This window comes from Zea mays, chromosome 4 (genome assembly GCF_902167145.1).
Source record: "Zea mays cultivar B73 chromosome 4, Zm-B73-REFERENCE-NAM-5.0, whole genome shotgun sequence".
In the NCBI taxonomy this organism is placed as follows: Eukaryota; Viridiplantae; Streptophyta; class Magnoliopsida; order Poales; family Poaceae; genus Zea; species Zea mays.
The window spans coordinates 85,134,404-85,150,029 of NC_050099.1; the positions used below are offsets into that span (position 1 = coordinate 85,134,404).

Sequence of the window (15,626 nt, forward strand, 5' to 3'; positions counted from 1 at the left end):
GTTAGTCCATAAAGTTGTGAAGGTCATCAAGCACCAAAATCAACTATAGAAAATGTTTAAGTCCATTTCCTTTTCATTAACTATTCAAGCTAAAACTTGCAAGGATGAATTAGAAAACTAAAATTTGCTAGGGGAGCCTATATGAGTGGTAGGCATCCTAGGATCAAGGATGGTGTTGATTTCCAAAAAGGAATAAAAGAATACACCAAGATCTTTAATGGCCATAAATTTCCCAAATTCATTAGTTTAAAAGACAAGGCCCCCATGATACATACACAATTATCATCCTTCTCGTGCTAATGTTGTTCATAATGCTCATGTTCAAAATGCTCATGTTTCTCATGACACAATTGCTATCACTTCTCATTCTTCATTTGCAAGAGCAACTCATGCTAGGCATAGACTTCACACTCCTCATATTAAATATGTTCATGCTAAGAAAAGGAATGCATCAAATGGTCCATTTATTTCCTATCATACTCCTAATGCTTTTTATGTGCTATCTTTCAAATCTAGAAAAAATGTTGCTACTCATGTTGGGCCTAGGCACAAGAATGGTAAAACTTGTGTTTGGGTTTAAAAATCTTATGCCACTAACCTGAAAGGACCCAACTCAGATTGGGTACCTAAAACAAAGCCTAAACTTGTTTTGTAGGTTTATGCATCCGGTGACACAAGCTGGGTAATCGATAGCGGATGCACAAACCACATGATAGATGAGAAGAGAATGTTCTCATCCTACTTAAAGAACAAGGACTCACAAGATGCTATTACTTTTGGAGATGGGAGTCAAGGCAAAAAGGTTAGGTAATATTGCAACCACCATCAAGCATTCCATTTCTAATGTATTTTTGGTGGATTCTTTAGATTACAACTTGCTTTATGTTTCTCAATTATACTCTATTGGTTATATTTTTCTTTTTATCGACATTGGTGTTACAGTCTTTAAAAGAAGTGATGATTTTGTTGCATTTAAAGGTGTATTAAATGGCACTTTATCTAGTAGATTTTCCGAACGATAATGTTGAACTTGATGCATGCGTAATTGCTAAAACCAATATGGGTTGGTTATGGCACCACCAAGTAGCTCACGTTGGGATGAAGAACCTTCATAAGCATCTAAAGAGCGAACACATTCTAGGACTAATCAATGTTTGGTTTAAGAAAGATAGACCTTGTGGAACATGTTAAGCAGGAAAGTAGGTTGGAACAAGTCATCACACAAAGAACATCATGACGACATCAGTACCATTGGAGCACCTACATATAGATCTATTCGGTCTCGTTGTTTATCTTAGCATCAGCGGGAGTAAGTATGGTCTAGTTATTGTTGATGATTGTACTCGCTTCACTTAGGTTGCTAGTTTACTTTTTCTCTCTAGTTAGTAGGCTTGCTTGGCTAGCTTTTTAGCAGTTTAATGTAGTCTCAAGTTGCTTGTGTGGTTACAACCTAATCAATTAAGTTTGAAACTAGAATTACATAGGGCATTTGCTTAGTATTGGGTAAGCTAGACAAATGGTAACAATTAGGATTGTCTATCTTCCAGTATATGTATGATGTCTTTGAACTTGTAGAAGTTTTATTAGAAATAGAACTGCTAGAACCATCAACAAAGGCCGCTGTTGATGGCCATTATTTCACAATTTTGGCCATCAACATTCCATAAGGGCGAGGAAAACTTTATGATAAAGTAAATAATGTTACTACTAATGAGTTCCACAAGTTGTGTTGAAGTATTTGATGGTGACAAAATATGTCAAAGAGTGGTGAAAATGGACGACTTTTGAAGATCAAGGCCAAAACCATGGGAATGCATACCTGACTAGCTAAAAGATGGGTGCTCAGCCAAGGATAGGCCACCTGACCCCTCCACTTATCCAATTTCCTCCACCTTTATCCTGCACACGTGTCATGATAAAAACAACACAACTTGGATGTGTTGCCACATGGATACCACGTATTCAAGCCGAAAGAATTTGTCATCAATTTATGGGCATGAATTTGTCACACCCGGATTTAAGGGGCAAACCCGGGCGTGAATCAAATATGTGCTAGGATCAAGTCTCACACATATGATGACTCATGGTACAAAAACGATTGTCACATCTTTACTATATAATAGGAGTTTTGTACAAAATAACTAGATAATTACATCATACAAAGACAACGATCCAGCAACCATAGTTGATTGGGAGACAACCTAGACCTCTCACAAACGCACCACAGCATCCTTCATGCTTCTTATCCTGCAGTACCTGCTCTTGACGTGGGGGGGGTGTGAGTACAACAAGGGTGAGCTCACATACGTTCATCGCTCAACAAGTTGTGAGGAATAATGTGCATGAGCTCACTTACAGTGGGGCTCATGTGAAGTGTAAGGCTTACCAAAGGAGATGGTTAAAGCTGAGCATTGCTTTTAAAGTTGGTCAAAGTTTTATTAGTAGTTACTAAGTATAAGTAAATACCAACCAAAATAAATAAGAGATCATATTAATAATAACACCCACAATGCAATGCAAATGATAAATTAAGTTTAGTTCCATAAATTACTTATGTGAGGGTCCAGCCGCTCATGACCATGAGCACGACTGATATACCAGTTTTACACTCTGTAGAGGTTGCACATCTTTACCCACAAGTCGTGTTACCCATCTGCCATGGGGTCATGAATCCCATACACCTCTACCGAGGAGGCGAGGCAGGGTAGCATTACGAGGCCTTTACAAAGTTCCACTAGCTTCAGAAACCCCGCTACGGTTCTGAGAAGGGCGATAGGAATCCCTCGTCCGAAAAGCCATCGCAGCATGATCGACCAAAGAACCTCTCTATACCGCAGCTCCCCTACCGCCCTTGCCCCTTTTGAGTAAGGTAGTCCTCCACTAGCTTTCCTAATTAGTCAGCCAAGGATGTCCCATACCACCCTTGTGGTAGCACTATTTTCCCAGGTGGTCACTCCATGTTCCAATTAACACAATGATCTTGTCATGCATAATAATAAACCAGCAGTAATACTGAAGCATGATCATAATTCAGAATCCCAAACCAATTAGAGCAATAGCAAGTCTACCCAATAGTTCGTTTGTTTGCAAGGTATGAGGTAAACAAAACTAGGGAAACCTATTGGGTCCCATCAAATTAACTTGAGCATGTCACAGTGATTAACATGAACATTATTAGGTAGAGAAAAGGGATCAAGGGCACAACTTGCCTTAGACTTGAGATCACAGGTACTTCACCAAATTGGTCTTCGGTGTCTCGTAACCTCGCTGCTTCTCGTAGCAATACATGCAAATAGACAAGAAGTACATAACAGTACACCAAACATGAGAACCAACAGCGTAAGAATATTCTACGTGCTGCTACGAGATCGTAGATTCGAGAATCACTAAAATCGGAGTTATGGTTGAAAAGATATGGCTTTCTGAAGTTTTAGGTGATTAGATAGTAAGAATATAATTTATGTTAATTAATATTATGTAGAAGAATTATTGTAAAGAAATAACTAATCCAAGTTATAACTTGATTAGAAATCATAGATGGATCAAGTTAGCTTTTATTAGAATAGATAATCAAAGCTAACTTGATCAAACTAGTTGTGTATTTTTTAAAAAACATGTCATATGATAGTATAAGGTTACTAAAGTGTAGGCAACATTATTACGAAGATAACACAACTTGAAAGAATTAAATCGGAGCTAAAATGATCAAAATATGAATTTCAGAAGTTCTAAGTAATTTTGATAATAATTTTATACTATAAACTCCAACCAGGGGCCTATTTGCCAATACCAAGGGTTGTTTTGTAAAAACTAAGGATCCAATTGTTATTTCCTAAGCACTAGGTGGATGGCGGGTTGGTTATTAAAAACTTAAGGGTCTCTTTTGTAAAAGAATTGCAGCGAAGGGGTATCTATTGTTTCTGGTCGCCCAGATCGGATCCTGTGGCCCAGATTAGATTTATCATAAAGACGAACCGGTACGCGCCTAGAGCCGTCGATCAAGGGATCAGCGGCCAGGATTCTATATGGACGAAGGGGTACACCAGATCAAATCATGGCCACCCAACTGCAAATCAATGGTTCTGATCTATTATCATAGAGTGGTACACACGATCTAATCCCAGCCGTTCCCTCGGAATCGAACAGTTGATCAACTTCTCCTTCCCCAGCCGACCAGACGGCGGCGCACGAGCAGAGCACGACGGCGTTCACGCTGAAATCCCGACCAAACCTCGATGTAATGGTCTACCCCACACACAATTTCGAGGAAACATAGAGGAGAACACGCCGAACTTGGTGGAGGATATCTTACCAGTTAATCGCGACGCAGGGACTCTCGGCCATGGTGTAGGCTAGCACAGCGGACGCTATTTTTCTCCGATGAGGAATTCAACCGCGCACAGCCTAAAACCCACGTTTCCCAGCCACGTACATCATCACCGCACTTCGACCACCCCCTTGCTCCGCACGCCGAGGCCAAGGAAGCAACACAGGAGTAGGTTGGCGGTGGCGCCCTCACGCCTGGTTTCTCCCTCACGGTGCAAACTCACTGAGGTTTGGATTTCTCGGTACTATGGCTTGATGGGGCGAGGAGGGTCACGACGGCTTGGTCTTATAGCCTAGGTGCAGAGTTCACACACGCTTTAATGCATCAAGGATCGACCGGTTGATCACTTCCTGGGATTTTTCGATGAGGTTCATTATGATTACCATGAAGCGCACGCTGGCAAGGAGGCCCCACATGGCAGTCACAAGCTCACAAGCCGTGCGGGGACGACACTGGTCAGCGGGCCCAGTGTGGCGGAGACCGCGCGAGCACTGGTATATGGGCCAGGCGCGAGCGGAGTTTGGGCCGAGCCGGGCTATGACCGACTGGCTGGGCTAAGAAGTGGAGGAGTGGCCTGAGAACACATGTAAAGTTTCCTTTTTATTTTTCTCTTTTGTTTTGTTTTTTTATCTTTAAGTGTAAATCTCAAATTTGGTTCTATTTCACACATTCAAATTAAGGTCAAATGCACAAACAATAAATACACCATTTTTATATCATTTGGTTTATTCATTTATTTTAGGTAAAATGCCCCACATACAATACTTATTTAAAATACTATATTTTGTGTGTGTGTGTGTAGTTAAGTCTAAAGGCCCATTCACAAATCTATCATTCTCATTTATTTTAATAGAAAGAAAATAATTTCTAGTATGTGGTCTTCAATAAGAAATGTTTTGACTTAAATCCTTTATATAGTACTTATATAGTTCAACAAAGTATAATTTAACTCATATAAGGATATTTTATTTAATCTCTCATTTGGAAAGACATTTACTTACGTCATAGGATGAATTTACCCAAAATAGGATTTTGGGTGCTATAGAATCTAAGGGTCAAAAAGGAAACACACATTGGATCCAATGGTGAATGCTTCTAACTGCCAAACCGACCTCAAACCAACCTGAAGGAGGAGTATGCACCGTTGGATACAAAATCGAGGGACCAAGGAGGCCGGTCGACGTCCTCCCTGGCCGGTCGTCCACGTGGAAGTTGTCTAGCTTGCCACTTCACCCCATTTGAACTAACTTAACCTGTAAACCGACCTTGGGAAGCTACAAATATCCCCAGGCATGGGGATGATATAAATAGCCCATAGGAGCCCATTTGTGAAGAAAATAAGAAATTTGAGAGTAGATATACCTTAGAGAGCTTCCTCTTTTCATTTTAGTAGTATAGGTTAGTTTCTAGGAGCTAGAGTGAGTCTAAGCTTTACCTCAAGTGTTTCGGGTTTTTCTTTGGAGTCGTCGGATATATCTCTTCTGTATCATCGACTATCAAGTGAAATCCAATTATCTTGTGTTCTACTGTGAGTACTACCTCTATTCTAAATATTAAATTGAAGTATTACTTTACTTTGCATATACCTTTTGGTTATTGTTGCGGTACTCTAGGAGCACTTAAACTCAAGGCTTAGGATTGTGTTAGTCTTTGTTTATCAAGTCTCGTCTAGTTTGACGGTGTAATAAGCCACTCCTAGTCCTAGTTGCTTGGCTGAGGCTTCGGTTGACCATTGTCATAATGTGTCATCGTATCTACACAACTATGGTTGGTAGCCCCTTTTAGTGATAGCGAAAGTGTGACATGTGTATCCCAACCCTATCGTCTGGTAGGCTCGTAGGTGATAACTAGCTACCTTTGGTGTTTCACCTATCTCTCTCTAGATTTCGCTCGATGCAAATTCTTTCCTGTATTCGATAAACATATGATTAACCATGAATAATTCTTTGCAACATAGTAAAACTAATAATTTGGTTCTTTACTCCTTGTTGTCCTCCTAGGTAACTTTATCTTGCTACAGACCTTAGGGCCCATATCCGTTTCTTCCTCATACACCTATCCTTTTATAGTATTTACCCTGTCAATGCACTAGTGTGTACCCTTATCAAAATTTACACTTCAATTTAAGTTCGAGTTAGTTAGTTCACCTCTGGCCTGCCGTTTCTTTGTGAAAAATACGATAACTGTGATTCTACCGGTGAAGGACTACAATCAAAAATCAATATCCCGTTCTCGCTCTTAAAAGAGGGCACATGCTAGAGATAGAAGGCATGTGGGGAGAGTGGACACGAGAACATGGATGAGTAGCGAAGGCGGTTTGGGGATTGCGTGGAGCAATTTCATTGAGACAATCACGAGAGGGAAAAAACAATAAATAGAGATTGTTGGATGTTTTTATCTGTATCTGTACTATAGTATAAAATCCAGTTTTCTTTTATATATCATACCCGTTGGATTTCTATCTCGTATGACGTCGTTGATCCGCTCTATCTGTGTGCTGCCGCTGAGAAAATCATGACCGTGATGCAGGCCAGAAACTGATTGTTCGCTAGTCTTTTCTACGTGCTGTTTCACCCGTTCTTTAACTTCAGCTTCAGATCGACCCAACTGGAAAGATGTATAGAAAATTGTACCGTGTATGCTACACACTACTACTAGAGTACAAGAGTAAAGTTTATACTGCTATACTTCCTGTCCTAAAATACAATAGGAACATAGATTTTTATCGAGTTTATATAAAAATGATATCTAATTAGCATCAGTATGAAATGAAGTTTCATAATTTACCTCTCTGATGTGATAAATATCAATGTTATTCTATATCTGTTTGTTTAAATGCTAGATGCTTCCTTTTGTGCATACTTAAACTTCCTACACGAACATTACTTTGTGAAATGGCTAAACTAATTAATAATCTGTCCGCGCTTACAATATTGGAACATATCAGTCGTTTTAGCGCAAAAATAAATAATTGCAACGTCGTTCACATGAACAGAGATTTCGTATCCTTCCTATTACTACAGCATGTCCTTTGTAATTTTAGGTCATTGTCTGGATCACTTTATTTATTTATATATTTAATTAGTTACCACTTAGACCTTTTATAATAACACGACGAAGAATTTAAATATGTATCATAACTAATTATATTGTAAAACAATATTCAAACAAATTTGTTATTATATAGGTATATGTAAACATCTTGTATATAATATTATATAGATATATATAAACATCTTGTATATATAATATTTTTTTATCACATGCGTGCCACACATATATTTTCACTAGTCTCTATAATTAGTACATCAACGATCACAAAAGACTAACAATTTAGAAATTGCGCTAGGTTTTATAAAAAACAATAATATTAAGGTTTTGAAAACTTGAGGTCAGAACTAACCCTCCTATAAAAAAATAGAGAACTTCCGTAACTTGTTTAGATCAATATCAAGCCATACATATTGCACCGTAAATTATGGGGACATATAAGACCACTTTAGAATATGGATTTTTTTTTCTGTTTCATGTATTTTTTTAAAATAAAATTATTCGTATGAAATTTCTATATGATCAGTATTCCAAAAAGCTTAAAACGTTCAAACCAACCGTTAGTAACATCAGCTGGTTTGTTTGCTTTGAATTAAAACGATAATTTAGACTAGACAAAATACTATATATCTATCTCTACTAACTATTAAGAAGCTAACGTAGACCATGCCGTGCTCCCGCCTCCCCTTATCGCGCGTGGCATGCGCCACCTACCCTCCCACTGCATGCAAGCATGCAATTCGCAGCAGCTGCATGCAAGCCGCAGAACACTATGCAAGCACTGACCCACCAACCGCACGTATCTGTACCAGGTGTACGCGCTCTACCGCGCCGGCTTCGCGGGCGTGCCGCTCGATCTCACGACCATCGGTGACCTCTTCGCCGTCAGCCGCTTCATGGTCGCGCACGCCAACAACCTCTCCACCACGACCGTGCCCGCCAACGGGCAGCCGCTGCTCGTGCCGCTCCAGTGCGGCTGCCCCTCCTGGTCCCCCAGCTCGTACGCGCCGATGCAATACCAGATCGGCCCGGGGACATCTACTGGATCATCTCCACCACCAAGCTGCACAACCTCACACAGTACCAAGCCGTGGAGCGCGTGAACCCCACGCTGGTGCCCACCGACCTCGACGTCGGCACCATGGTCACATTTCCCGTCTTCTGTCAGTGCCCGGCCGTCGACGACAACGCCACGACGCTCGTCACCTACGTCATGCAGCCTGGGGACACGTACGCGTCCGTTGCTGCCGCCTTCTCCGTCGCCTATCCACAGTGAAAGACACGATGCGGCGGCCGTCTGTGCATGCACTAAGGCTGAGCGCGCTGCTGCTGCTCCTCTACCTGTGCACGTTTCCTGCCCTGGCGCAGTCGTAAAACACGACCACGGCCACAACCAAATTTATTCAACTAGATGGAGCCGAAAGCTGAAGGTACGACTGATGATAAAACGATATATAATTTATGTATGAATATATGCTTCAGCTAATATAACATAAGACAATTTAAAAATTTAACTATCTACGCATAGTTATTAATGTCTTAACCACGCCCCGAATAAGACCAAATCCCTCCCCGTCCTCTCTCTTCGCCCACCCCCACATTATTCTCTCCCCAAATCTGACCTTCCCTCGTGCGAGGCCTCACCTCTTCCGACGCGACGCGATACGCACCACACGCGGAGACCAAGCCGAGCCCATCTAGGGTTAGCGTCCCACTGCGGCGGCCATGGACGAGGCAGCGACAGCGGCCCTGGCGGCGGCGAGGGGGCGGTGGACGCAGTGGGAGGAGGTGGTGGTGTCCAACGACCGCGGCAGCCGCCTCGTGCACTACTACCTCCGCGGCAACAGCGAGGAGAAGCAGCTGGCGGTGGTTGGGCGGGAGCGGAGCCCGCGTCACATGTCGTACGCCGTGCAGGGGCGGTTCCTCCGCGCGCTCGCGGCTGCCGCCGGGGCGGTCGCCGTCGCGCCGTCGCCATCACGGTCGCCTCTGCCGGCTGCTGGGGCGGACGGCGGCGCTCCGAGGAGGTGGCGGTCCAGACGGGAGGTCGTGGACTGGCTGTCCTCCCTCGTTTCTGGTAAGATTTCTGTGCCGGGGAGTTCGGGACCCGGGTTGTGCTTTCTGGAGTTGGATGTAGATTTGGATGATTCCGAGCTCGGCGCGTTTGGTCCTGTTTTGGCTCGATTTGGTGCTATCTTTTGCTTTCAAATCGCTCCGGTTTTGGTTCGATTGAAGGCGGTTCATGTTCTGCTCCGCTTCTCTGCGTGAGTGCGTGTTTGGATTCGTTTTGCGCCGTGAAACATGAGAGCTTTTGGGATTTACAAATTTTTTCGGTTGATTTGCGTGCTCCATGTCTGGAATTCCTTGGCGGACCGTCGGTTGATTTGTTAATACGGCGACAAAGGATTTCTTCCAGTATATTTGCGTGCTCCGTCAAATATGCAAGAAGATGTGCTCCATGTCTGGATTTGGGCTCCGGCGCGCGTCTCGATCATTTCCCGCTGCAGTCCACGGTTTCTTGCATATTTGATGTCAGGGAGGATGATCTCTGTTTATACAATCTTGACGCGCTCAGCGAATCTGCTGTTCTATGGACGCGATATCTCTACGGAATCCTAGGGTTGTGATTAGGTTTAGTTTAAAGTATGCGGATGCTTTGCTTTCATTTCCTGCTGTGCCTAGCCTGATTTGGGCAAGGGAAACCGTAATCGCTGTTTGGGGATTCTGTAACGGGGGAAGGCTGGAGACACCGATGCTTTGCTTGTCTAACCTTATTTGGCCAGAAGAGGCACCGTGTCTAGGAGCTAGCCATATGTGGCAAGAAGATGTCTTTGCTTCCTCGTATTTTCCATTTGGCTGTTGGAGGGAGCCGCGGCTGCGAAACATTACTTCCATTTCCTGCCGTGTCTAGCCTGTTTGGCAAGAAAAACCGTCTTAATCGTATCGTTTTTTTTTCCATTTTGCGGTTAGACCATTAGAGGATTCCTGCACTATGTCCTTTTGTTTAACTAAATTTGTTCGGCAATTGAGTTAGTGCATTTCGCCTCTCTTTCTAATGTTCAGGAAGACTGCTTCTTGATAGACCAAGATCTATGCCTCTTAGCTGTTGGGATTTCCATGTGTTCCGTTAGCTGTTCATTGGCTGAGTTTCTGTTTAGTAAAATTGGTTTTGGGTTGCTTTATTGTTCTTCTAGGAATGACTATGATCTCGCCCGGCTTGTTCAGTAATAATTTGGTTGCCAGCAAAACTCACGCCTTCTCCTTTTCCATAGGAATATGGAGAATACAGGTGTGCCCCAGTGGAAGCAGCTGCTGGCTTCCTTTGGGCCAATTGCATAACCTTGGCATTTGGGAATAGAGATAAGCGAAGCAGCAGCATGAATGTATGCTCCATCAGGTGCTGTTTTGACCTTCCCGTGTTATGGTCTCCCCTGATGCCTCTATGGAGCGGATCCACAAGTCCATATAGTGTGTACTTTGACTGTATACTGAATATTCATGCAAAAGAAAGCCTTGGTTTCTTTGAAAAGCAATAAATTCTAGCACAAATGAATCAACATATTCTAGTGAAAATCATTTGTCTGGCTTTGTGCTGAGAGCTTTAACGATGAAGTGGGAAATCTTTCCGATATTTGGATATGTAAAATAGGATCATATTATACCCAAATTGTGGGACGTTATTCTCAAGTAAATGTGATTTCCAACTTGTTTGCTGTTTGTAGTGGTGATTTGTGATTCTCATCATTCCTTCTCGTTCTGTTCTGTTTTTTTTGTTCTTTGTTTTGTTTGCTGTGTTGCTTTGCTTTTGCCTAGGTGCAGAATTGTCTACTTCATTCCATGCTATGGTTTCCATTAAAGTTTCATTGGCAATTTTCTTACTGTGAATGCTTCATTTGCAGGTCATAATTATGGTTCCTCCTCAATGGCAACTAGGTGCAGTAGGGATTCATATGATGACAGTGTTAACAACTGCACACAAGTTACTGCTTCGAAGGTACAGAAGTGTTTTGCTATGTCATCTTGCATTTCTTATGTCTTGGAAGCACCATCGAATCATCGATAATTCACCTTCTCTAATGCATTTTCTATTACGCCTGTTCAGGATGTTTCTTCTAGGGAACCTTCAAATGTCTTCACATGGTTAGGAGCTCCATGTTATTGCCCACAACGTTTGAAGCACTACAAATCTTTCTGCCGTAGAGGAATTACTATCTCGGTATGCCCACTCGCTGTCTCTGGCTACTTTTATATTGTCTTTTTAGCTATGTGCAGTGTGCATCTCTACTCGTTGCTCTTTGTCAATCAAATATAACACTTACATTTCAAACACCATACCTAGGCAGACATGAAACTGAGCTGCCATAAAAAATGTCACACAGTCCTGAATATTACTTGGACAATTTCAAAAGATAGAACTGTTTTTTTTTGAAGATAGGCTTCTTTTACTCGACATTTTTTTCTTCATATTCTTACTTTGAGATGATATTAAGGAACCTTTTGGCTTCATAGAAATACAAAATTAAAAGTAGATGTGCCAATATTCTTAGTTTCGTGTAGTAAAGTTTTGAAGGTTGAACTTTAGCTGATGCATTCCTGCTATACTTGTAGGTGCATAGTTTTGTATTCATCATGAGTGAAGAGATGAAGAGACTTATTGCTTATGTGGAAGATCTCTACGAGGATACAAACTCATGCAACATGGTCAAGGTACAATGGTTCGACAAAGTTGATGAGGTTGGTGTTCCCTTGCCCATGGATTTCGATGACAGGGAGATCTTCTTCTCTCTGGGTCGTCAAGATCTCAATGTAGAATGCATTGATGGATTGGCTGCAGTCCTGAGTGTCCAGCACTACGAGAAGTTCAAGGGTGATACCAGATACAACTTGTGGCAACCTTATTTTTGCTGTCGGCAGATTGATAATGGTGACATCAAACCTTTTGATGTCACACAGCTGCAAGGCTACTGGAGCCAGGAAGTACTTAGGACCATGTTCAATGCAACTTCCTCTCTGAAGGTGCGTTTCAAGGTCCCTAAATCCAGACCCAGTTCAGATGGAGGGCTGAAGAGGAAGCGTGATGCATTCAACGATGATGCTAATCCACAGAAGTTCATTTCTTCTGGTGCTTCTACTTCTAGGTTTTATGGTGAGAACATCCAACAATTGTGTCCTGGTTGCCATGTGGAAGTACTCTCTCAAGATAGTGGTATAAGGGGATGTTGGTTTAGATGTTTGATTCTGAAGAGGCATAAAGATAAAATCAAGGTGCGCTACCTAGAACTTCAGGATGCTGATGAGACTGGAAACTTGGAGGTGCGTTCTGTTCAGTTCTCTATAATTTTGTTTCATGCCATTGGAGTTTAGAGCTGGAGTTTGACCTAATGTGATGCTTGCAGGAGTGGGTTATGCTAACACGAGTTGCCAAACCTGATCAACTGGGTGTACGTTTCCTTGGAAGGCCAATGGTTCGTCCACAGCGCGTGGAACAAAGCAAGGCCTCATGCTTTGATGTTGGAGCCATTGTTGATGCGTGGTGGCATGGTGGCTGGTGGGAGGGAATCGTGCTGTACCAGGTGGGCAGTGGGCGTCTACAAGTTTATTTTCCAGGTAACTTCCTATTCCTATGATTATGGGCAATTCTTTTATACTATGCGTTTTGTGAGCAATTAGTGTATTAAAACACTGTACCTTACCTTTTTTTTGTTATTCATCGCAGGAGAAAAGCGAACAGCTGAATTTGGTGAAGATGAGCTGAGGTGTTCCCTTGAGTGGGTTGGTAACAAATGGAATCCTTTGAAGGGAAGAAAAGATGTCACAAGCAAGCTGACCTCCACTGCAGATTGTGGAAGTGAATATTTGATTGCGAAACAAGATCCACTGAATTTTCATGTGCCTAAAAATTCAGAACCTCAACTAGAGGGACATCAATATGACAAGAGGGGTATTGAGAAATCTTCAGTCAGCACAATTTCACGAGATCAGAAACGTGTCCTTGCCGACCTGACTAATGATTTGAAGTTAGATAACTTGAGGTGGAGGCCAAGAAAGAGGAGCAGAAGATCTGGCTCAAGAAAGCAGTCGGACACAAGCAGTGGAAGCAGCAGCGGGGACATGGACCTGTTCAGCCCCAGCCCCAGTGGAAGCTTTGGTCAACATAATTTAGTGCCTGACGAGGAGACATGCAAGAGCAGTGGAGAGCAGACTTTTATGGGTGTGCCTGTGCAGGTTCCCAATCTTGTGATGTCCAGGTGAAAGCCATCTTAGCACCGGTTGAAGATTAACATGTTAGCTTCTGGAGTTACACCGACCTTGGCGAGATGTGGTTTTGTGCATCCCCAGGTTATTTTTGCCAGCACAACCCAGATCCAGTTTTCTGCAGTTTTTTTGGAGGCTCATCAGCTGTGATCAGTTAGATGTGAAAATGTCTCACCAAGAACCAGTATACAGTTTGTATGTAGGGAGAGAAGAAAATGCTCGGTTTGGTTTTGGTTTTAGAGCTTTCAGTTTTTTTTCTTTTCTTTTCAATCCTAGTCTTTGTTGTTTGAAGGACAGGTCCTAGATTTGACATAGCCTCTTTACATCGGTTATTCTTTCCCATAGTTGTCAGTACTTGGTAGTCCTTGTTTTTTATTTGTCCATGCAGTCTTGTAGCAGTCGCGCGCCTTACGTAAAATTATCCTGAACTGAACTCAGTGAAATGTCACAAAATAGTGCTTATTGCCTATTTCTGTGTTCTTTTAAATGTCAGTTAGGGTACTAGTTGGGTTACATTTTCTCACAGTGGTGAACTTTATTGGGCCTGCTTCTTTCTGCACCACAGCCTACGGAATGGTTGTGAATTGTGTGTTAGCAAATGGCATGCTGTTGTTGTGAATTGGTTGGTGCGAAGAATCACTAACGTTGAAAAATGGCGATGATTGGTTGGTTTGGATATATGGCAATGGTAGGTTTTAGCAGGTTTGGCTTTGCTGTTCTTGGTACCCTTCTCGGCTACCAGCCGAATGGCTACATTGCAACAAATACTAAAATCATATGAGCCGAATGGCTACCAGCCGAATGGCTAGAGCAAGACTTAAATATGAGTCTTATTTTTTTATAATATATGTTGGTAACAAATACTCAAACATGTATAAAATATTTATCTCAAGTACAATATACATATATCATATCCTGATTTAAGGACAAATGGAGATACATGTCATATGAGATACATTTCATATGAGCGCCAAAATCAAATACCAAAAATACAATGACTCAGTGTATAGAGACAAATGCCATAATATTTATTACATAACGAGAATATCTTACAAAATATCTGATAGTAACATAAATCGAACTAAGATAACTATCTCCACGGCGCCATAGTTGACTGAGAGACGACGCCTAGATCTCATCGAATTCGTTGTAGTAGTCCTCCTTCGACGGTACCTGTTCTTGACCTGGTGAATTCGTTGTAGTAGTCCTCCTTCGACGGTACCTGTTCTTGACCTGGTGTGATTATAACGAGAGTGAGCTTCCATACAGTCATCGCTCAACAAGTGTGAGAAAAAGTGTGTATAAGCTCACTTACGGTTGGGACTCATGTGTGGTGTAAGCCTTTTCAAAATGGGTAAGTGTCGGCGTTTCGAGACAGGGGGGTCCCTAAGCCGACGAGTGAGTGTGCTGCGTGCCCCAGCCCAGATGGGTCGAGCGCGTGGGCGAGCGCGGAGGGGGGAGAGGCGAGGCGGCCGGAGCCGAGCGTGAGAGAGGTGGAAGTCCCGCGGCCTTCGTGTTCGTCCCGCGCCCAGGTCAGGTGCGCTTGCAGTAGGGGGGTTACAAGCGTCCACGCGGGTGAGGGAAGCGAGCGGCCCCAAGAGAGCGCCTGTCCTGGGCGCGGGACGAACACGAAGGCCGCGGGACTTCCACCTCTCTCACGCTCGGCTCCGGCCGCCTCGCCTCTCCCCCCTCCGCGCTCGCCCACGCGCTCGACCCATCTGGGCTGGGGCACGCAGCACACTCACTCGTCGGCTTAGGGACCCCCCTGTCTCGAAACGCCGACAGTTGGCGCGCCAGGTAGGGGCCTGCTGCGTGCTGACGAATAGCTCCCCGTCAAGCTCCAGATGGGCAGTTTCCAGCAACCTCTCCGGCCCGGGACGGTGCTTCGTTTCGGGGCTCTCGAGTTCATGTCCTTCGATGGCAGCTACGACATGATACTTCTTCCACCGCCGTGCGACCACGACAACGGCGGCCGACAACCCGCCCGCCGGCGGCG

General features: G+C 43.2%; 1 protein-coding gene across 3 annotated transcripts; it reads left to right on the top strand.

Moving 5' to 3' along the window:
- The first annotated feature begins 8,894 nt into the window (after positions 1 to 8,894).
- LOC103653462 (agenet domain-containing protein / bromo-adjacent homology (BAH) domain-containing protein) lies at positions 8,895 to 14,143 on the top strand. Of its 3 annotated transcripts, none has more exons than XM_008680359.4 (7): positions 8,935 to 9,452; positions 10,648 to 10,772; positions 11,275 to 11,369; positions 11,478 to 11,591; positions 11,984 to 12,688; positions 12,772 to 12,982; positions 13,092 to 14,143. In XM_008680359.4, exons 2-7 carry the CDS (start codon positions 10,757 to 10,759, stop codon positions 13,625 to 13,627), a joined length of 1,677 nt encoding a protein of 558 aa, XP_008678581.1. In that variant the 5' UTR covers positions 8,935 to 9,452; positions 10,648 to 10,756; the 3' UTR covers positions 13,628 to 14,143. The 3 variants fall into 3 exon arrangements, with proteins under 3 accessions (XP_008678580.1, XP_008678581.1, XP_020408156.1); XM_020552567.3 differs by having other exon boundaries at positions 8,966 to 9,452; positions 10,648 to 10,758; XM_008680358.3 differs by lacking the exon at positions 10,648 to 10,772 and having other exon boundaries at positions 8,895 to 9,452.
- The last annotated feature ends 1,483 nt before the right edge of the window (positions 14,144 to 15,626 follow it).

Coding starts and splice junctions, on each gene's coding strand:
- LOC103653462 (XM_008680358.3), top strand. CDS start 9,104: ATGGACGAGGCAGCGACAGCGGCCCTGGCGGCGGCGAGGGGGCGGTGG. Junction 9,453..11,274: donor GCTGTCCTCCCTCGTTTCTG/GTAAGATTTCTG, acceptor CTTCATTTGCAG/GTCATAATTATGGTTCCTCC. Junction 12,689..12,771: donor ATGAGACTGGAAACTTGGAG/GTGCGTTCTGTT, acceptor TGATGCTTGCAG/GAGTGGGTTATGCTAACACG.